Source organism: Sarcophilus harrisii, chromosome 4 (genome assembly GCF_902635505.1).
Source record: "Sarcophilus harrisii chromosome 4, mSarHar1.11, whole genome shotgun sequence".
Taxonomy (NCBI): Eukaryota; Metazoa; Chordata; class Mammalia; order Dasyuromorphia; family Dasyuridae; genus Sarcophilus; species Sarcophilus harrisii.
The window spans coordinates 229,397,418-229,421,730 of record NC_045429.1 but is presented as its reverse complement, the minus strand read 5'-3'; the positions used below and the strand labels follow the sequence as shown (position 1 = coordinate 229,421,730).

At 31.2% G+C, this 24,313-nt stretch overlaps 1 protein-coding gene across 4 annotated transcripts in view; it reads right to left on the bottom strand.

Annotated features, from left to right (window-relative positions):
- Positions 1-681: 681 nt before the first annotated feature.
- The window catches only part of PHIP (pleckstrin homology domain interacting protein), a 171,570-nt gene continuing 147,938 nt past the window's right edge, over positions 682-24,313 (bottom strand). For 2 of the 4 annotated variants that reach the window (XM_031964602.1, XM_031964605.1), the window contains 8 exons: positions 21,780-21,849; positions 19,335-19,385; positions 18,489-18,638; positions 13,272-13,424; positions 11,986-12,149; positions 11,234-11,496; positions 8,393-8,572; positions 682-6,132 (listed from right to left, as the gene is read on the bottom strand). In XM_031964602.1, coding sequence (XP_031820462.1) covers positions 5,477-6,132; positions 8,393-8,572; positions 11,234-11,496; positions 11,986-12,149; positions 13,272-13,424; positions 18,489-18,638; positions 19,335-19,385; positions 21,780-21,849 — 1,687 coding nt within the window. In that variant the 3' untranslated portion in view covers positions 682-5,476. The remainder of the gene's footprint in view (positions 6,133-8,392; positions 8,573-11,233; positions 11,497-11,985; positions 12,150-13,271; positions 13,425-18,488; positions 18,639-19,334; positions 19,386-21,779; positions 21,850-24,313) is intronic. The other 2 variants (XM_031964603.1, XM_031964604.1) reach the window with 2 other exon arrangements.

Below are 24,313 nucleotides of genomic sequence, written 5' to 3'. Positions count from 1 at the left end.
GTAGCTATGTATGTGACCCTGGGGCAAGTCACTTAACCTCACAATTGCCATGTAAAATAAATAAATAAATATATAAATAAATGAATATATCTATATATATTTTCTTTCTTTGTGTTCTCATCAACTGACACAATGATCTTGCACACAAGAAGTAATTCAGTTCTTTTTAGAATTAAAATTAGTTCTTATCAGACAATATTATGTACACACCAGCACACAGTGAATCATGGACTTTAAATTTGGATTCCCCCAAAAAGAATGACAATTTGTGATGTTCCAAGTCTAACCTCTAGGAAGATGTCAAATGAACCCAAATAAAGATATCTATATTCCTGGGAATTCTCGCGTTAAATAGAAATATTTACTTTAACACTGAATACATGGGGGTTTTTCCACAGAATTAAAATTATATTAAAAACGGAATTTGAGATTAAAACATTATGTATATGGAAAAATTTATGACAGAAAAGCAAGTAAGTAGAAAAAAAAGAGGCATTACTAAACAGCTTAGAAAAACAAGTTTTCTATTTATTTAAAAATAGGTTTGTAGTTACTACATTGCAGTGACAGGAATTCTTACACATACATTCTAGTTTGTATAAAAGGATTCAAAGAATTATGCATCAAAACTAACATAGAAAGTGTCCACATAACAGTAAAGAAAGGTCCAATCAGTATGTACAAAAAGAAAGGGCACTGTTATCCTGTTGTGATATTGTAGGTTATAACAACATGATATTCCAGATTTCTGGAAGAAAAAAACTGGATAAAGCTAAAGAATTATCTTGTTTTGAAACTGTATGGTATTTATTACATACAACAGATTCAACATTGTATTCTGTACAAAATAAGTGTATTTTATATCCGAAAATGTGTCAGTTTCAAAATTAACCCTCTAGGTCACTTTCTTAAAATTGAGCTACATTCTACACATGTCTAAATATCTTAAGTGACAGGATTTATATTTTTCTAAAAGATCTTTAATAAGATCCCTGTCTTGGTTTGCAGTTTTAATATGGTCCAAAAATGTAACTTTTATTTGTCTCATACTCTACAGCATACCATAACCGGTAAATCAACATGCACAACCTTACATAGAACATAGCATGTATGTGCACGTGCCTTATATGCATGTATACAAGGTGGACATTGATATACCATTCAAAACCTAACCTTTTAGTTCTTTAAATGTAGAAATTCATTGTACAATATCACCACCCACCATCATGTATTTGGTTTGTGCCATGTAAGGTTAATTTCCTGATGTATTTATCTGCATCAAAAATAATTACAAAGTAGAGCTATTAAAACCAAACCCCAAAACTATATATAGCTCACATCATTTTTAACTCTTGTATTTTTATTGCAGTGTGTACAAGTTTATCTCTGGAGCTCAAAACTAGTACTTGTAGTCTTTAGACTTTTTTACTTTTTTTTTTCCTCATAAGTAAAATTAACTTTCTTCACTGGGAGTGCTTAAGACTATTTAATATAGTTAATAGTTAACAATTCTCATAGAAAATTAAAGATTACAGAATTTAAATGATCTGAAAATTAAACTAAAAACAAAAAAAGCCCACAGTTTTAATGTTTATTGAAAAAAACAGAAATCCAGATAAAGAAATAAAAATGCTAATTTGCAACATCTGTGGAAATAATTTTCAGTTTTGGGGCCATTCCTAGAGTAAAGTCCTTTACTTGCTACAATGTGTATAAATGTTACAAGATTTAGAGAAACTAAGCAGAAAATGCACAGCCCTTTAGTCAACTGAGTATGCCCAGTCCCCCCAACTAATTATTATTTTAAAAAAGGCAAGGTAACATAAAAAAATATAAAACATAAATTAAAAATTAACATTAAATTTCAATAGGTAGTAAACAGAAAATAAGACTGTTTCCAGCTGAAGTTGAGCGGGTACGAGCAAACTATATATATGTCATGGAATGTTATTAGAATTGAAGCAACTGCAAAGCCTGGATGTACTAATTTAGTCCACATATGACAATCTTTAAAAAATTGCTGACATCCAACCAGCTAAAATTGGTACTTGAATACATTTGTACAGTAACAGTGTATTGACTGGTCTACTGCACCATACAGACAAGTGACAGTTCTAGTAGTTAACATACATGCGGCATGAGGGTCCTTTTGTCAGTTAATAATATATCTTACATAATTAATTTCCTAGTAATACTAAATTCAGTCAATCCCATCTTTTAAGTATGCCCAAACCCAATCCAAAATTGTACAAATTAAAATGTATACAAATATTTCATACAGTCATTCAAATCACATTTAAAGAGGAAGACAATTTGTAAAGATATAACCACTTGTCACAATATGACAAACATTCTTTTCAGTTGCAGTGAAATCATACTTAAATCAATGAAAATAATTATAATAAACTCTGGCCTCAGTTAATGCTTAATAGACAGAAAATAGCCTAAAACCACAATATCAGAGCTCTATGGATTTAAATTAATGAAGCTACAAATCTATTGTGCCAGGGTTATGAGGCCCTAATTAAATTTACTGTTTAACCTGCATATTTGCAACATTTATGTGTTTTGTTAAAAAAAAAAACATTTTTTTTTTTTTTACTTTGGGACAAAATTTTGTGAATTTCACTATAGATAACTAAAAATACAGATAGCTTTTATATATTACATGCATGTAACAAGTCATAATTTATGAAATTATTCCAAAAAACGAGACTGTTTTATTGCTCATGTAGAACAACTTGGGATGTGTGTGTGTTTGTGAGCACGATCACACAAAGAGTTGGTATCAATGTCTTGGAACATTTTCTTAAACAGAAAACACACAAAAGATAAGGACTTATATCTTTTGAACTAAACCTTTGCAACACAGTGAAGCAAAATTATAAAAATATAAAATTTAAATATATATTGTATTACTAATAAAAATTTGAAAGTTGTTTCAATTAAAAAGAACCTGACCCAAATAATTCATGATTCATTAAGAAACCAGTGTCTATCAGTTACTAGTAAAACTGTAAGCTTAAGGTCATAAATATACAGTGTTTGCAGAACAGAAAGAATATGTGCTGCAGAAAAGACCTTAAATACTCATTTCTTTGCTCAAGAGTTAGAATCCCCACACACTGAACTAGAGAAATGTTGTTATACACTCCAAGATGGTATATGGGTCATTCTTATGAATTCATAGCTTTATACTGTACACACCATAAAAATATATATGTATATCTGTATATATTTTTACAGAAAATGAACTTTTAGATGAATGCTACTATTGTTTTTAACACAATGCAGATAACATCAGGAAATTACATATCTGATATTGATTGCCTTCAAAAGCAACGAGATCTTTTAAATTAATCCTTGTTAAAGGTCAAACACACACACACTTCATTATTTTTAATGGTATAACTGAAAGACTGCATTTTACTGTACAACCAAGCAATCCTTCCACCTTTTGCATTATGAATGGTTTAGCCACTTAATTTTAACTGAATAGTTAAATAACCATTAGAAAAAATAAATATACAAAGAAATCTGCAAAGTTTTCAAATTAGTTTTTTTTCCTCCCAAAATGTAAAATCATGGCAACCCAGTCAAAATTTGGAAAACGGTTTTACTTAATTTTACACGAGGATTTTTGCACACAAACTTAACCTAAAAATTCCAAATATACCAACTATTATTTTTCTTTAGAACAATTAAATGACAGCTAATATTTAACATTACCAGAATATATAAAGATTACTATGCAATTTAATTTGGCAACATTCAATTTAAAGACCTTTATTCTTCTACAGCTGGGTTATGATAATACACTGTTTCCTAATCCCATTTCAAAAATGTAGTATCTGAAAATTTTGGTTACATTTTTGTACCATACCAGTCCTCAGAAAATACTACATCCTTTCAATTTTTCTTGTAATGGACAACATTTTTTGAACAGAAATGGTATTTTAAGTTGGTTTTTAAGGTATAAAATAACTAAATGTACCATAAACAAATAAATAACTGCTTTCCTTTTCCATAGCAGTACATATAGCAATACATTCCCCTAAGTCATATAGTTATCATTTACAATAGACAACTTAATTGTACTAAAGATGCAAAAAAAAAAAAAAAAAAAATTAGAATACAAGGCACAATCATTAAATGGAATTTTTCTTTAGGGTGTATATTGACTTCTATCAGCGTGATAAGAATACCGTAAAAAGTGCAGAAAAAACACAATGTGCAATGAGACCACTGTATAAAACATGATTGCATAAAAAGTGATTTGGCCTATTTTAACCTTTATAATTGAAAATAACCAATCTTCCCCTTAAAATTAAACTATAAAGTATGACATTTCAAATTATTTTATTCTAGTGCTATTTAAAAAATCCTGAAAAGAATTTTACCTGGGTAATATTGTATACGTATGTGTTTGTATATATTTTTATATATCCATCTATCATATACACATACACACACAGACACATTTCTTTGTAAATCATTTTAGCCTAGTAAAATGTCTAATGTCGTAGAAATGATCCAGATCAAGTAAACAGCAAATTCCATACCTTTCCTGTAATTTCCTTGAATCCTTTAACCACTTAAATATTTTGCCTAAAACATCTCTGTCAAAGGACTCCCACCAGTGCATTATTTTTAAGTACCAAAAGGATAAATTTTAGCACAATTTTAAGTAACTTTCTACTTAAGAGTAATATACAGCCTCTTTCATTGTTGAAAACTGTATGCTGTATGGAGAGTCAAAAACAGGCTTCCCACTGCACTGATGCTCAGTCTTTGGCACAATAAACAGAGATTTAGTGATTGATACAAGAATCAAGGTCTGAAAAATTAGACACCAGTCAAACTTTTTCCAATGTGGATATATTTTTTATAAGAAATTTTTTTTTAGGTTTGGCAGAAATGGGATAAAGCAAAAAGCTTGTTTTCTAAGCATTTTCTAACATTACTGAAATTAAAGATTAGCAAAGTTTGGTGATTTTATATGTATCTTTACTGGAAACACAATTCTTAATTTACTGCCACACTCTGCAACATTCTGTCTTCCTAGGAGACAAGACTTCTATAATCAATAGAAAGGTACCTTGCTTGGTCAAAAATAAACATACATTGTAGCATGAAAAGTTCTGTTAACTAGGAATATGATGCACCTCCACAGTGCGAACAAATCTTTCTCTTCTATAAATAAACCAGGAATTGCTCTAACATCTTCAATTGCTCCCCTCTCCCATGAATAAAATGACTGTTGAAATGTATAACCTATTTGAGGGCAATAAATAGCAAACATTTAAAATATATATTTCTTTAAAGAAGTGTTCTTTTTTCTCTTTTCTTTTTTGCTAATTCTTTCAAATTATAACACTCTCTAATCCATAATAGCAGCCAGGAAGAAGCCTTGATTCTATTTATTCCTTAACTGTACCTGCTTTATATCATTTAAAGTAAAATGTTTTGGTACATGTTACCAACCAATTAAATTAGCTTTTGCTTTTTCAGTCAACTTTCGGACTCGCCCCCTGCTAGATGTTCCAAAAGTCAAAGAGGTGTCTTCAAATAATAGCTGCCTTTGTTCTTCCTCAGAGTCATCTTCATTGTAAAACGCTGTCCTTCGACCCTGATTTCTAGTTCTCATGTGGGGCTCAGAGCCCTTAAGTTCCTCAGACCCTTCATCCTCATCCATAGGTTCATCTGTCTTTTTTCTACTACTTCTTCTTAGCATCTTAACACTTGCAGGAACCATAAGGTCTGAATCTGGCTTCTGTGCCTTTGTCTTTCTTTTGGGCTTTCTGCCCCCACGGCTCTTTTTTTGTAATAAATCTTCTTTTACAATATTAGTTTCAGAAAGAAAATTGCACGCTGAAGAAGCTGCAGTTACTTCATCATTAATCACATCTCTGATGGTTTGTACTATATTTTGCTCTGAATTTTCCTGTTTCATACACTGTAGTTTTTTGGGCTTTCTGCCTCTTTTCTTGTGTACAACTTCATTGCTGCTTATATTCACTTCTACCTTGGGTTTCCTTCCAGGGCCTCTCTTTACAATAAGTTTTGATGGCTGACCTCCATGCCCATTTACTTGGATGCTTCCTGATGCCAAAGCATTATTTTTGCAATCTGCTAAGAGAACACAATAATAACAGTATTATTATAGGATACAGAGATGGATCTGCATTTTTGTTAACTCTCATAATGCATAATAAACTTGTTTTATTTATTTCAAATAATAAAAATATAACTTTCCAAAAGATAACTTTTATTATTATTATTACCGCTACTGGAAAAAAAAAAAGTCAAGTTTCAAGATATTAATATAATCTAAAGCCACAGGATTTCATTCACTTCTATACACTAGCCGCCACTGTATTTTCATTGACAACAAATATCAAGCGAAAGTTTAGGATATGATCATGTGTAATATTGTGTCAATGTTCTCTTGTTCAGTTCTATAAATTATTTTATGTTGAGGGTGGCCCTTTTCTCTAAACTCCTTTTTATAACCCTATGCCTAGAATAGTAAGAAAATTCAGTTAATACTGTAGGGATATGACAGCACTCTGACACTCTTAATACACAGAAATAGAGTAGAATGAAAAGTTAAAATCCTGTCTGTTAAGAAAATCCTACTATCCTTTTTCTTAATATTTAAGTGACTTCAAGTAAATTATTTCATTTATTTTGTTAACATATTTGTGAAACCGTTAAGAAAAGACTTTATAATCAAGGCAACAATCTCATAATAAATTCCACATCTCATTTAATTATCTTGGTGTAAAGATACTCTCCTAACATGAACAGTGCTAGAATCCATATTTTGTCTGTAGGATACGGACAAACACAATGCCCAGGTTCTCTAGTTAAAAAAAAAGTGTTCTTAACATGTCACAGAAAGAGAAAGATACATGATTCATACACTATTTTTATTCATTGTTTGTCTCCATCTATTGATTTTTGTGACTTTAATTTTGACAGTGGTTAATGAAGAATTTGTTATGGGCCATTTGCTAAAACAGAAATTTCTTTGACACACAGAATACTTCTTTATAAATGATGTGCTCACCTCCATTAAGCCATTCTTTTTCCTTTTCATACACCCTCAATGAAAATTCCCTTCTCAAATTTTTTACATCACTTTTCAAGTTATAAAGTTGGTGTACTTGAACATTATGCCATAAGTTCCTTAAGAAAATGGCTTGTGTTGTATATTATGTATAGCATAGCATGTGTCAGGCATTTAATAAATGTTTCTTGAATGAAAATAGTGTTCACAATAATACAATTTAACCCATAGCTCTATTTAAAAGAAAGAGAAATAGACTAGTTAAGTGATTTTCTTCAAGGTCATACACATAGCGGAAGTCCTATAATTAATTCCCTTATTTTCTGACTACAAATCTAGGGTACTAGGTATGGTTTGTAGCTGACAGAAAGAGGCTGCTCTTTGAATTCCTAAATGGCAATCTGAACACATTTCACTAAAAAGCACTATTATGCATAGGAGTTAAATTAGAACTATAATGGAAATATATTATAAATTAAACTGGGTTTTTTTTTTTTTTGTGGGGGCTGACCTAGGAATCAAATCACTACACAAAACTATTTCTGGGAGGAAAATGTATTCAGAATTCTGAATTACCAACTATAGAATATTTAAAATACAACCCATTTTTAAGTTGGAAGCAGAAAATAATGTTAATGATAAAGAACTAATTACTCACTAACTAATATACTTCAGACAACTGGCTAACTATGGTAGTAGTAGTTTGGCTGCACCATTTCTAAACTGAAAATTAAATGTGCTACACTACATTGTATTATAGCTGTAGACTAATATTTAATACGTAGATATCACTTCAGAGTTTAGAATTCTGGAAGTGAGAAAAAATAGGTCAAACAAAGAACTAAACTATTAAAAAATGAGGATTTACTATAAACAAGGAATGAAAGAAGGTAAAGGACAAATGAATAACTTAAGATATTTACTGATCTTGTGAAGTCAGTTTTAACATATTCAATATCTTTTAACAACCAATCACTTTCCTGAATCTCCTCTGAACAAAGTTTCTACAATCTCCCCTTCTCTCTAAAAAACTGTATCCCTAAAAAGCTTAGAAACACATCCTTAACTTCAGAAAAAACTTGCCAATTCTTTCAACAGAGCAAGAAAATAAGATTTAGGAATTACATAATTGAGTAAATTGGATACTACACAGATCTCTAATTTTTTTTTTTTGGGGGGGTTTAAATCATATTTAGATATGTCAACTGCCCACAGGAAAGATCTAATATAACTAAATATATATAATATAGCTAAAATATAACTAAAAGTTATATGAATTCTAGCACATCTTAAAATAAACTTGAAAAGTTAACAACTTACCTTGCTGAATTGGAGTGGGTGTCTTGTTAAGAGTAGATGATTTCATTTTACGTTTGACTGGCTTTTCCTTCTCTATATTTTCTCTTGCAGAGTTATTCCTAGTACTGTGACTAAAATTAGATTGACTTGAGCCTGAAAGACTATTTACATTTTTGGAATGTTTTGTAGTATTCTCCAGCACTAAAAAAAAAAGAAAAGAACAAACTCTTTAAAAAGCCAAGATTCACTAAAACTTATCATGAGAGGTAATTTAACTCCCATTCCCTCATACTTTAAAAAACAAGGGAAGGATAAGACTGCCACTAATGCACAACTAGATTAGTAAGATTCAAAATATTTGAGCTAATACAACTTTCTACTTCAAAAGACTCAATTTTCAAAGAGGAGATAACCATTAAGAAATGGAAGTCATTTATATTTCCTGGTTCCTCTCCTTTATGAGAAGCTGTTCTATATTATTTTGATAGAAATAGAAATGCTCTAATTTGATAGAAATCTTTGGGACAATATTTATAATCATTCATCCATGCTGATGAACTTCCATTAAAGTTAGGTTCTAATAATTCATTATGGTGTAATTATGATCAGATGTTCCCAAAGGTAATACTAGCTACTGGAACTTACAACAAGAATGACAAACTGCTAGGACTTTTGTTATACTGGTCCAGTGTCAATGTTTTATTTTCAAGGTACCTAGATGGCATAATAGATGAAGTATTGGGCTTGCAGTCCAATAGAGTACTTGATTTAAAGTACTTCAAAGACTTGGAGTACTTGATTTAAAATGCAGCCTCAAAAAATTATTTAGCTATGTGATTGATCCTGGACAAGTCACAACTCTTTTTGTCTTAAGTTTCCTTTTCCATAAAATGAGGATAACAATAGCATCTAACTTGCAGGCTTGTTCGTGAGGATCAAATGAAATAATAATTGTAAAGTGCTTAGCAAAATGCCTGGAAAACAGTAAGTTCTATATAAATGATAGCTATTATTGATGTTGTTATTTTTAGTCTAGAATTAGCCTCACTAATTTCAGAAAGGCTAATCAAGCAATGTAAAAGCATTTACTAAATAAATGTTGCTGAATTTCAAAGAAAAGGCTTAGCCTCAAAGAAGAGACAAGAGAAAACACTTTTCCTCACTCCTCTACAAAGCAAGGTGATTTGAGGGGAAGGTATAGGAAGAAGTCCCATGGTTGTAGAGCAATGCATATATTGTCAGATTTTAAAATGTACTGATTAGAGTTGATTATTTTTTCTTTTTTTTAAATCTTGTTTAGGAGAGATGGAGCTCTAGAAAGTGGAGGGGTACAAGGAGAAATATAGAATTGTAAAACAAAAGATATCAATAAATACTTTTAAAAATATGTATATGCCAGGGACAGATAGTGATAGGTGCTAAGGTTAAAAAGATACAAAGCAAGCAATCCCCATCATCAAGAAACTTACATTTTATTGAGTAAAACAGCATGCAAACATATAAGTAAACACTAACAACTAAAAGATCTCTAAGAAATAAATATTTCTAAGAAATAAAAGTGATTCCAAGAATGGATAGATTGTGTAAAAGCATAGAGGTTTTAGGAGATGCAATTTCATGTATGAGGAATAGAAAGTAAGACAAGCTTGGTGGAAGGACAGAACATGCTCAAGCCAGATTCCAAAGAGTAGAAAAAGAAGTTATAAATTCTGATGCAACAGGGATGAATTTTAAGTCAAGAAGACCCGAGTTTTAAAACCTTTCCTCCAAAACTGTTATTATAAGAAACTCTATGAATATCAGTTTCTGCCTCTGTAAAACAAGGATAGTAATATTGTTGTACCTACTTCATATTTGTAAAACAAAAATGAGATAATGCATATAAAGTCTTTTGCAAACTTTAAAGGGCTATATAAATGCCTATTAACAAAAAATAAGTGATAATTTCATATTAATTTATGAAAAAAGGAGATTTAGGCAAAATTTGGTAAACTGGATACATGAACAAAAAGAGAGAAAGAAAAGCCTAAGATTACTTCAAATCTTACTAAGTGACTAAATTATAGAATCAAAGTTCAGGTTTGGAGGTATAAATGTGGGAGTCATCATTTTAAAAATGCTATTTAAAAATGCAATTATGAAAAAAGGATATTTTCATCAAGGATATGATGTTTTTTTTTTTTTTAAAAAAAAACAGAAAGCTGAGGAATAAGTTTTGGAAGAAACCTACAGATATCCATATGATAAGAGGAGAAATGGAAGAAGACAAAGTAAGGAATTATCTGTACTATCATAGATCATGGAAAATGTCAAAACAGCATTTTTAGCAAGAGGTTTGTTAATATCAAATGGTCCTGAGAAGTAAAGGAAGGAGACAAGCAACAGGTATTTAATTCAAGGAGCTAACAAATCTTTCTACAAAGGTTTTGTACCAAAAGGGAACACACTCCAAAACTTTCATACTATATAAGTATTTTACTGTCCTTGAGTTCTACACAACAATTATATCAAAATGTCCACCAATCTTACCCTTAAGAAACTGACTTTCAAATAAAAAAATTTCCAAACATTTATCAACAACAAAAAAAGTACCTATTTTAAAAAAAACCCACAGAAGTAGAAAAGAAAAAGTTTAAAGTGTTTTTAGGATTTACAAGGTATGGGTAAAAAAGAAAAAATTTTTTGGAAGTTTGAAAACTCCAACACAAAACATGAAGAGACTTAATTAAAATCTAATGTAATATATTTTAATTTTCAAGGTACCAAGAGAAAAGAACTTAGATAATTTAGATACAAGTTAACAGGGAAGTAATTTTTTACTAAGTAATCTTCAATTTAGAAATTATGAATGACTTGACTCACTTGTTTTCCCAGGTATCACAGAAGCATTAGGCTTTGAAATCAAAGGCTTGCTTCCTGAAGAAGTAGATGGTTGTTCAGTTACAATTATGTCTATAAGTCCTCTGTTGCTTCTAGTTCGCACCACAGAATTGGACTCTATCGTTTTTCCATTCATCTGAACAGCATTATGTCTTGGGGCTATTGTTCGTGAAGGTGTAGAAAATGGAGAGGTAGAGATATCTGCCTTTAGGAGAGGTTTTAGCAACCTTTTTTTCCTTTCAGGGCTGTAAATTCAAAAAGTGAAACTTGTAACACATATGGTCACTTGGAGGTACATGAGGATGAACACATATATGTGTACACAACTTGTAAAGTACTGTAGGATTCAAAATCAATTATACTGTAATGAAATGTTAAACATGGCATTTGTATTGAATTTTAAGTAGTGAACCTCAGATAAGTGAGTCTTTAGTGAAAGATTACTGTAAATGCTATAGGTATACATGATAAAAAAAGGCATGATGTCATCACTACCCTAAAAATGCTGTTTTACTGTGTTTAGCAGTTATTTGAATTTAAGCACTTACACTAGTATAGCTTTAGTTAAAGTTTAAAAATCCTCCACATCAAAGGAACTTGCATGTCAAACATATCTTTCTGCAATATAGGGAATAGTAAAGGAAGCATTAAAAAACACACACCAAGTTTAACCACTCAGATGTCAAACTTATGGATCATTTCATGCTTTTTTAAAAAAAGAAATAACTATGTACCTTGATGCAGTGCTACTGGAAATAGAGCTGCTTCTGTTTCTTTTCTTCCTCTTTTTGGTTATTGTATTTCTTTTATGGAAACGAAGAGCAGATTTATAATCTGACAAAACTGAACTAATGTGTTCCTCAAAGAAAGCAGACAGACGCAAACTCATACTATAAATCTATAAATAAAAGAAACTGTGTCAGTGATGAAAAATTGCTTTTCAATAAGTAAATTTGCTTTTCTGTAAAATCATGATATAGAATCATATACATTTTTTGATAGCAAATTCTTAATTTAAAAAATTACTTATTTACTCTTAAGATAATTTCAATTAAAAATGTGTACTTATAAGATTTATGCCGTAAATAGAAGAAAGGAAACAAGCATTTATCAAGCACCTATTATTATGTGTTAGGCACTGTGCTAAATGCCTTACAACTATTACCTCATTTTATCTTCACAATTCTGGAAGGTAGGTATTATTATCACCATTTTATAGTTGAGGAAATTAAGGCAGACAGAGATAAATTACTTGTTAAGGGTAATCCAACTAATGTCAGTTCCCTGAGGATGGAAATCAAGTTAGGTCTTCCTAACTTTAGGTCCTATTGTTCTAATCAGTGCACCTCCTAATATTTTTGGGGGGAAAGGAGTATGCAATACCTATAACCTTGAACTGTTGCTTTTAGTCTCATTATTCAGAATATGTGCTTTGCATATCATCCACAAGGATTGTCCTATAGTACCTTTTTCACTGCTGACCTAATTAGCCACAGCTTCACTTGGTATACACACAATAGGTGGGTTGCCATGTACTGAGATCCACTGATGTTCTCTCACTTCCAGAATTCCCCTTTTCTTTCTTTTATCAGGTAAATATTTTAATTTTCACATTTATAAATTACCCATACAAACGCTCCTCCCTCCATTAAATACTAAAGTTGATCATATAACTTTTTTAAAAAGACAAGTTAATTTCAGAAAATTATTTATTCCATTTGCAAATGAAATAAAATTAATTAACTACAGTATTTTATTTCCAGAATACACTTTTCTTCAAACATTTTATCATAGACAGTACAAACTAATAATGAGAATTCACATTCAGTTTTGTTGTTTCACAATGGGAAATGTTTATAGTTAATGAATAAGTCACATTTGCAGATTAAAAAAAATTTCAATATTTAAAAAATATTTTGTATAGTTGTCTATAAACATTTAGTTGTTTACATTTATAAATAAATGTTGATGACATAAGTAGAAAATCTATACATTTGGGAAAAAAAGTTTAATTCCATACCCTTGATCTCTTGCTTGGTGTATAAGCTTTGGAATTGCTGAAAATAAGTCTTACATCTTTACACAATTCCATTGGTGACTCATAATTACCAGCTTCCAAAGTTTCCCTAACTGTAGCAAAATCCATTGGAGTGTCAATAATGTCTCTGTAATCCTACATTAAAAAAAAAAAAAAATCAAGGCTATAAATCAATGTTCCTCAAAATTAGGTCACATGTAAGTTCTAAGAAAGGCACAAAGACTGATCCTGTTAATAATCACAACTTCATCATTACCTCAATGTTCCAGATAAAAAATATTTTCTTAGGCAGTATCAACCTCTATATTTACTTCTCCCTATTCTTTATCCAGTATCTGCATCTTCCCAGTACATATTTTATCTATATCTATATCTATCTATATCTGAAGCCTTTAATCTTACTATATAACAAACATGAAGGCTATTTCCTTTTAACAGCATGATTTTAAAGTTAAGAAGATGAATAGATTTTTGGCATCATACTATAGTTATGACAGATAAAGCAATATATCAAAATAAATGTCATTTGTAATAGTTTTGAACTACAGGATACAATTATAGTTTCATAATAAGAAGCAAAATGTGTGGAATGCAGTTATACTACTTATTCAGATCATTTTTAGCAACTTACTGAACCATAGCTCTAACTGAAATAATTAAAATGCTGTTGCTTTAAGAGGACTAATTATACTCTTAAAAAGCACTTTACTAATGTGTTAACCTAATTTCAGCCACAGAAAAACTCTTTGAGTAAAGGGCATTACTGGCATCATTATCTCAATTTCACAAGGCATATAAAAACTCAGAAGTAAAAACCCATGACCACATAATCAATTGTAGGAAGAATTAAAATCCAAGTTCAACATTATCCATTATGCTCTCTTGCCCCTGAAAAAAGGGATGTGATAGGTAGGTCATAAATAATAAGTGGTGAAACTGTTAAATTTGTGAACTGGTAAAATTGTTATGGAAAGTAATTTGAAATTATACTAAAAAATTCACTAAACTTATACATGCCCTTTGACTTAATGATAGTATTACTAGGCAAATATTCTAAGGAAGCCAATAATAAGGCCTCTAAGGAAGGCAAAATTCTATTTATACAAAAATACTTATTTTAGCACTTTCTGTCCCACCAAAGAACTGGAAAAGTGATTGGAGATTAGAGAATAGCTGTGGAAATTATGGTTTATGAATACAATAAAATATTGCACTGAAAGAAAGTGAATATGAACAATCAAAGAAAGGTAGGTTGATTTATATGAAATAGTATGTAACAAAGTAAGCAGAACAACGTATACAAAGACCATGGTAACAGCACTAGAAGACTTCTGAGGACAGATAGTGAACGGATAGTGAAATATGTTTTCTGTCCCTTGACAAAGGCATATAATTAGACATGGCTAATATATTGATTTTCTAATTTAGTACAGGGGAGGGTCCTAATAACAGTAAAATTGAATTACTGTAAAACAACAGCAACATTAAAACAAAACAGAACCAAAGAGTCAATTTTCAAAGACTTTTGGTGCTAAATATCACTTTAGGAAAAACTAAGTCAGATTCTAGGGCTACATTCACAAAATTGTAAAAACCATAGGAAAACACTTTCAATAGCAAACTGAAGGAGAACAAAAGGAAAAAAAAAGCAGAGCAGAGGTGATTCATTTAGATTAGGGAAATAAATAAGTCCTTGATATCTCAGTCAATGTATAGCAGACTCTTAACTCTGTATAATAAAATTCTTTATAATGAAATAATGCTAAATTACATTTCATATTTTAAGATACCAGAAATATATAACATGAAGTATGAAGAAATACAACTTTTTTTTAAATATATAGGTTAGACATAAGTTAGAGATTTTGAAAAGATATATAATTATGGCAATGATCCTGGTAAAACATTTTTTGAATTTCCTTCATAAGCAATATACCTAACACAAAAGAAAACCTATCTCCTTTATAACTTTATCTATACTTTTGAACAGAAAGCTATCAGAGGCTTGATCATTCTCATCATTTTTCAGATCTTTTAGGGTCATTTCCAAAAGTCAAACATTCTCAAAAGATGACAGTCATTTATAGCCACTAAGAATTTTTGAAAAAATATGTAGGATCGAGGGCAGCTATATGGCACAGTGGATAGAGCACCAGCCTTCAAGTTAGGAGGACCTGAATTCAAATCCAGGATCAGATATTACTAGTTAGATTAGTTAGATGACCCAGGCAAATCATTTAACTCTGACTGCCTTCAAAAATAAGATTAATTTTTAAAAACATGTGAAAGACAATTTATAATTATACAAGACAATAATGACTTAATTTTCTTTTTCATTACTACTTCCACATAACTCTTTCATGCTCCCAAGACATGTCCATTATAGCAAAACACAAGCCAATTTCAAAACAATAGCTTTAAAAAAAATATCTTAAGTAGCAGTTTTGCAATATATAAACTTGAAGGCAGTAACTCTCATTTGGATATATCCGTTCTGGGAAGCTTGATGAACTAATTATTTTAAGTTTACAACTGTTCTATTTCAGAATTTTTAAAATAAAAAGATTTGGCAATAGTTTTTATTTGTAAAATTAACTTAAATTACTTAACAAGTGATGGATTAATGAAATATTGTATTATCACTACATTAAATCTGGTAAATTTACTAGTATTTGCTTTAATAAGCCAATTTAAGGTGACTAAAACAAAGATTTAGAACTATTTGGAAGTTTAGAGATCTTCTATTCTAAGCAACTTCTTTATAGAGGAAGAAATTGAAGATCAGAGTTAATAGATTGGGCTCAAGGTCACACAAATTCTACATAGCAGAACTGGGAGTTTGAAACCAAAGACCTATATCTGCAAATTCAATGTTATCCTTTCCCTGACACACCTATTAATTTCTTCATAAAAATCGTCTAGGTTTCAAATATTCTTAAACTTCCTCCCACAATTAATGGCTAAAAATTAGTAAGTTGATGTATTTGAGAAGAGAGAAGCAAGCAGAATCAAGAAAAAAGAATATATATACAATGACAATAATAAAAACACTTCAAAAGGCAACTTTTGACTATCTCTAATTTTAATCCTAGAGAACAAAAGGTGAAACATCTTCCTTCTCGGACTACACGTATGAAATGTTATACAAATTAACCTGATTGTCAAATGATTGTGATGTTTTGCTTATTTTGCTTTAAGAGAGAACAGAATGGTTGAGTGGGGAAAGCATAGAGTTGAAAATATAGGTATGAAAACAACAAAGTTAATGTGCTTGCTGTATAATTAATATTGTAGTAGTAACATTACTTCTAGTCTATTAATACCAGCCTTTTGACCATTTCATACTTGTAAATACCTATTTATGAGTGTCAGAGGAAAAAACAGCAAGTGAAAGTAAAATATATGCTTACCACTTTTTTCTGTTTGAAAAAAATGTTTATGTTATAGGTTTATATACACATTGTATTGATTTTATTTAGCAGTTCAACTACTTGTCTGGGGATGAATCAATATAGATTTTAATTGGCAAAAATGTTATTTCATGAATTCTACAATATTAAAATGTTCTATGTTGTCTTATTTCTTATTTCATACAAAATATAGACTAGGACCTAAAAGTGCTGTTTCAAGTGAAAATGGTTTCAACTAAAGGAATATAATAAACTATCTTAAACTAAGTTATAGTTCTTAAAGTCAAGAAGAAATGTGAAATACAGGTTTTCTCAATTGTTTCACAATATATTCTAGTTTATATAAGTTTATAATGACTTAAATGCTTTACTAAAATATTAACTGGCCTTTCAATAATGAAAGTTTATATTTCATACTAAATAAGCCAAAGTATTATTTGTGAAATTCATTTAAGAATGAAATTCTATCTTCATAAAAACCTGGCATAACTACAGTTCCTGAACATAACCTTGTTTTTTTCTTTTCATTTTTAAAAAAAGTTTTAATTTTTTTTTTTGGTTACACATGTACATTAATTTTTATAAATACATACTGCTGAATGAATCATGTTGGGAGAGAAAAAAATTAGAACAAAAGGGAAAAACTTGAGAGAGGGAAAAAAAAATTAATGGAGCATGTGTTGATTTATCTTCATTCTCCATAGTTTTCTCTCTGGCTGAAAATGGTGTTTTCTATTCAAAGTTTATTAGGACTGCCTTGGATCACTGAACCACTGAGAAGAATCAAAATTGATCATCCCACAATCTTGCTGTTACTATGTACAATTTATTCCTGTTTCTGCTTGTTTCGCTCAAGTCATGTAAATCTTGTTGGAATCTTTACAAACTGTTAAGTCATTAGAGTTGATAGAGACAATAATTATCTAATTTAGCATGGCTCAGTATGATTGATCTGATCTTAGAAGGAGCCGTTTGGGCCAGAAGAAACAAGGTACTAAGTGGAATTAACTGAAACAATGCTTGTGTTCACACCTTTAGAGAGCTCATATAAGCAAGAAGTATTTAAGTACTCATTGGAGTTCACAAATATGGGAGATTCACAAAAGTTAACTTTGTGAATTCACACCTCCCTTAATCCTTCCCTCGGAGGGGAGGAGTCAACCTTTGGGAGATCATATATAAAGTGGACAGAGGCTCAGTCAAGAGTTCAGCTGAAAAGATTTGAGAAGGCAGTGTCAGTTCAGTTAAGGAGAAGCCCCCTCTCGGAGGCCCAACCAGATTCAGCACTCTGGGAGACTGAGAGCCAGAAGCCCTCTCTCGGAGGCAAGAAAGATTCATTTCATTTTCCACGTTGGTGCTGGCTGGAGGCTGAAGGGAGCAGAGGCAAAGGACTAACTGCAAGAGATCTTGGAATCAAGCAGAGAGATAGGTAACTAAGAAAAACTAACCAGGCTATTTTGGAAGGAGAAAATAAACATTTGCATTTTATCAGCTGGGTGCATTTTGGGTGATTATTGATTTTAACTGAAACTAAAGCCACCTCCAGAAAACCTCCCCAAGAAACCTGCTCCCAGAGAGAACCATTATATATTAAAGAAGAACACCACATCAGCCTGTTCATCATTTTTAAATATTCCATTGCTTTCCAACACCATAATTTATTCAGCCATTCCCCAATAGATGGGCATCTATTCATTTTCCAATTCTCTGTCAGCACAAAAAGAACTATTACAAACCATAACCTCATTTTCAAGAACATTTAATTTGAAAAACAAAACACAACACTCACTGGATATTCAAGAAGATCCACTGGCTGACGGAATGGCTCAGAATCTTCACACTGAAATATAAGGTTTAATAATTCTTGGCACTGATTCCTCCAGGCCTGGGTATCATAAGACTGAGCTCTATTGCGTAAACGTCTTCTGGGCTGGTGGTCCTAAAATCAATTCAAATACATTCATTCAATACAATTTTGTATTTTTAAAAATTGATCTAGAATAATAAAATAATACTTAAATAATGATACAGCATTTCCCCCCCTTGATTTTAGTCCGCTTGTTGGAAATTTCAAACAATGTTCCATAGTCACCTAAAGCTCAACATATCCAAACTAGAACACAAATTTAAAAACAAAACAAAATAAAAACACCAAACCATTTTGATAATTATTTCAATGAAACCAATTTTCTTTATAATTGTATGTATTTTTAAAAACACATTTAAATATGTTATTTTATAAAGGAGAACACAGCCTTACCCAGACTGTCAAAGGAGATATATATATATACTTAAATGTATATATGTGTATTCCAAGGCTACATTTATCTGGCTGATATATCCCCTATTTAGAAAGGGAATGCTGTCAAGGTAGGAGCTGGGTTTTTTTTTTTTGTCCCCAGAGCCCAGTACACAGTAAGTGCTAAAATACTAAAATACTATTTCTTGATTTTTACCCCCTACCCTTTATAAAATACATTTTTATAATATAATTCTGATCTTACAGCAGAAAATATATAATCCTTTTCAAAGATTGTTTATAATGTTATTTCATGTGCAAGTACATTCATTCCCTTTTCTGGGTAAGAGATTAATGGTAATAATCAGTGAAATAAAACAATAAAAAATAAATTACCTTCCTTTTACGGGTAGAAGTTCCTGGCACATCAGCATCTTTCTCTTCTTCCTTTGAAGCAAGGAATTTATGAGTTTCATAAAACATTGGGAAATAAAATTTCATATCTTACTCTGTACATTATTTAACTACTTGTGATCTTCTTTCTCCCCCTTAACTTGGAATGTCTTGAAAATACCAGGATATCTGACTGGGTCCACCATAAATTTGTTACATCATACTACACATTATATAGCAAGACAAACCTTCTACACCTCAAATTCAATTATTATCTCACTTAATATATAAGATATTCCAAACCTTTTATCCTCTCTTTAAATCTCCCATAGCTTTTTGTTCCACCCTGTAAACCGAGGTCCTTGTCCCAGACCAAAAAAATAGGAGCTCTCTTTTCTCTCCAAGTCATTTACATCACTTCTACTATTAACTACTCTTATTCCTTCACCTGTTTCAAATGAAAAAATAACGCTAAACTCTCATCATGTGTTCATGTACTTCTATTCATTCCTTGCTACCTATAAGCAGGCTCAGGTCTCCTCTGCCGCCCCTATTTTTTTTGCTGAGGTAATTGGGGGTATGTGACTTGCCCAGGGTCACACAGCCAGGAAGCATTAAGTGTGTGAGGCTAGATCTGAACTCAAGTCTTTTTGACTACAGGGCCAGTACTCCATCTACTGTGCCATCTAGCCTCCCTTCTCCCATTCTTAAACTTCACTTAATCCACCTGACTGATTCAACTCCTTGAGAATGCTGTCTATATTAGGTGCTTTCACTTTCCACTCAGTCTTAAATCTTTAAAAAAATGCAATAGAGGTTTATCATTTAACTCAAAGTGGCTCTCTCTCCCAAGTTACTAATAATGAGTTTCAAATTACCAAATTTTGGTCTTTTCTCAATCTCTATTACTCTTAACCTCTCAGACATTAAATCTCAGACATTATTACCACTTGCTTCTCCTAAATATTCTTTTCTTACGGTTTTCATGACACTGCTCTCTGCTGGTTCACTTCCTCCCTGACTGCTAATTTTCTCCCTTCTGATTTTTTGACTAGGTAATGCTCAGTACTGATGGATATTTCCCGAGTTTCTATGTATTCATTCTATTATCATATCTAAGCAAATGCTACCCAGATCTTATATTCAGCCATCTTCTCTTCTGAATTTGTCTTACATCATTCAAATGCAATAGTTATCCTGAATTTACAAGTTCTATAGTCATCCCAAACTCAACACGTCCAAAATAGAATTTATTTACCCTTTCCTCATGTCTCAATTTTTCAATACTGCTGTGGGACCACAATATCCTTAGTCATCTAGGCTTAAAACTTGGGTTTTATTCTTAACTCTGTTCACTCACCCCTTATCTCCAATCTGTTATCAAATTTTGTCTATTTTGACAATCTCTCTCACATGCTTTCTCCCCACATCCACACCAATCATCCTTGTATAATTCTTTTTGCTCAGGCTTTAATGATTTAAATGTTTAAAAGAGTTTTTAAAATATAGTTTAATAGTTTTTAAAAAATGTTGTTTTAGCAAGGCAATCAGGATTAAATGACTTGCCTAGCATCACATAGCTGCTAAGTGTCAAGTGTCTAAGATAACATTTGAACTCGGGTCCTCCTGACTCTAGGGCCAATGCTCTAACCAATGAGACATATATTTATCCCTAATATCCTTTTAATTGTTCGCCCTGCTTCAACTTTTTCCCTATTCCAATTCACTCCTCAATCAGTTGCTTTTTCTAAATTGCAAGTCTAATAATATCACTCTCCTAACTCAACAAATTCTAGTGATTCCCTATTATCTCTAAGATCAAATAGAAAATACTGGTGGATTTTTAAAAGCTCTTAACCTAGCCCCCTTACAACTTTCCAATATTTTTATATTTGACCTCCTCCTTGCACCCTATAGCACCTACACTAGCCCAAGCTATTATTTCTCACATGCTTTTCCTCCTAACTTCATGCATTTACAAAGGCCATCCCCAAAGCTCTTTTCTTTGGTTTCCATTAAGACAATTCAAATATCTTCTGCAGAAATTTTTTTTGGTCTTTTCCATTATATTACCTGCCCCCAAGATTACTTTCTAAGTATTCTATTCATATCTTTTATGTACTGTTCTATAGACATACTGTTTCACACACTAGAAAGACATGTGTCTTTTCTTAAAAGACACAATACTTAGTATATTACCAGGTACATACATAAAAAATTTAATAGATGCTTATTTACCACAACACTAACATTTCTGTTTATTAATAACTTTGTATCTAGTTATATATAAACTATTACCAACTGAAATGAACATAATATACCAAATTTCCTTCTAAAAATGATATGTAGGGTAAAAATATTTTCATTCCAAATGATAAACTACAATATATAGGCTTATTTTGGAGCACTGATTAAATTCTAATAATAACAATAAAATTTTAAAATTACCTCTGAATCAGAAAGGACTTTCTTCTTCATTGCATTGTAGAGTGGAATGATGTTATAGCAAGTCTGATCTCTATATAATAAGAAATATTAGTTCAAATGCTTTTAATATCAAAATTTTTAAGAAATATATATATAGAATGTTAAGAGCTAATATAATTTTCTATTACTGCAGTATTTAAATAAGCATTATCAAAACTTTGGGAGGTTACAAAACTCCGTAAATTATTGAAAAATTTGCCCACAACATGTTAAATACCCACAATTTCAATCAAATCTACCTTTCCAAATTCATTTCTTATTTATTCCTCTGAATATGAACATTGAAATCCTTCCCAGAATGTTCCCCTTCAACCATATAACTCCCACCCACCTTTCAAAACTAGTTCAAATTCTTAGAAACATCACTTGACTACTCTACTCTACAATTATCATTCCTTTAAATTCTTTAACTTTCTTAAATAGAGTGTAAGTTTCTTGAAACCCAGGAACATGTCATTTTTCTGTATACCCATCATCTTAGTAAATAACTAGTTCTCCAACTTGAGAGGGCTGATGTGAACTTCCTCAACCATTCTCCTAGTCATTCTATTTTAATTATTGTTTCCTTTTGCTTCACAACTTTAATCTCCTCTAGTAACTTAATCTATCAACCTTATTCAGGTATTTTTCTTTAGTAGTCATCACACATGCTTAACTTCTACCTAGCTGTCTTGTGAATAACTTGAACTGAATATTTAAGATAAAATTCTTCACATCTCCCTTGCCAATCCATTTTTTGTTCTGACTTTGCAATTTTTGTTAATGGAATCACCACTTCAATTATCTAGTAAAATAAATTTTAACTCTGCACTTGGCAACTATAATCTTCCTTTTCTAGTTTCATATTTCACTAATCACCTATACATACCTTAAATTCCAGAAAAATTGAACTAATCATTCTGTTGTACTTTTTCCAGTTTTGTTCTTGATAGTGTCAAGTCAGAATACCCTTCCCCTCTCATAGTACTCTAGTGAATAAGACAGGTTAAATATTTCCATCTCTATTGAATCTTCTCAATACCTCCAGCACAGAACTCCTGAGGTCTCTTGGTATGACATTTAGCATAAGCTACCTCGGAGTACAGATATTATATTATTTATTTGTTAGATCTTATATTCTTGGGATTTGTATATCAAAAATAAAAATAAAAAAATCTGCCAAGGTATTAAACAGTGCTTAGGTGAAATAAATACTTTAGTAGAGTAATGCTTATTCAATTTGTAACAAAATACAAGTTTTGTAGCTATCTAAAATCTCAAAAATGATCTATCTTAAATAATCTGTTCACAGAAGTTGAATTGGAAGGAATACCATAGCAGTCATCCACTTAAATATAGTATATAGTATATGTGTGTGTGTGTGTGTGTGTGTGTGTGTGTGTAGTGTTAAATATGGTAAAATATAATAAACTGCTCATCCTGATTTTGGGTAAAGATCTCTGATGAGGGAGAAACCTATTAGCTTCTAAGACAGTCCATTCTATTCAATTTCAATAGGTAGGTTTTTCTGCATCTCAAAACTCATTTGCTACTTTCTCTCATTCCTAGGCTTGATTCTTCTGGCAACACGCAGAATAACAAAATACCTCTTTTACAAGACAATGCTTCAAAAACTTAAAGATTCCCCCTGCTCCCCACCCCTTCACAAATCCTCCCATCTCCAAGCTATATATTTCAAGTTCCTTCAAATTTTGGGGTCCTCCTTGATTCTGCCCTCTATTACATCCTCCAATATCTAGACTCAAAGTCTTGTTAATTTTATTTAACTTTCTTAAAATTCTGATTCTGATAAGATTATATATTTGAAGTACTGTCTTCAGGACACTAATAATCTTGAAACATTTCCAAGTAGGATGGTGAAACTGATGAAAAGCCTCAAGATAAGAATGATTTGAAAAAATAGCTAAGTTTAGCCCTCCCCCCACAAAGGATACTTAAGGAATAAGGTTATAGAGGTCTTTTAAGTATTTGAAGGATTGTCAAGTGAAAGAGAAATAAGACAGACTGAGTTAATGTTCTTTGGAAATTTTTCCTACCAATTATTGCTATCCCAATTTGACATGGAGTACTTTGGAAAGTCTTAAGACCAAGAATAAGTGATTCTTATCTTTTCAGTTTCACTGGATATTATTCTCCCTCCTACATTCTGTGATCTAGACTAGACAAATTGGCCTTTTCTCTTCAGACATGATACTATTTTCTGTCTCTATCTTGGCAATCGACACCTCATCTATTTCAAATGTTCTCCTTCCTTATTTCTACTTCCTAAGTATCCTTATTCTTCCTTTGAGATATGTCAAGCAATACTTTCTGCATGAAATCTTTTCTGTTTCCTCTACTAGTCCCATCCTTCAACTATTTTATAATTAACTGCTCTGTATATATCAATTTTATATTTATGCTATATAGATTTTTGTGGGTATTTGTGTCCCACAGTAAAAGTAAATTCCTTACAAACATGGATGGCTTCATTCTAGTTGTTTTCTCACCAACTG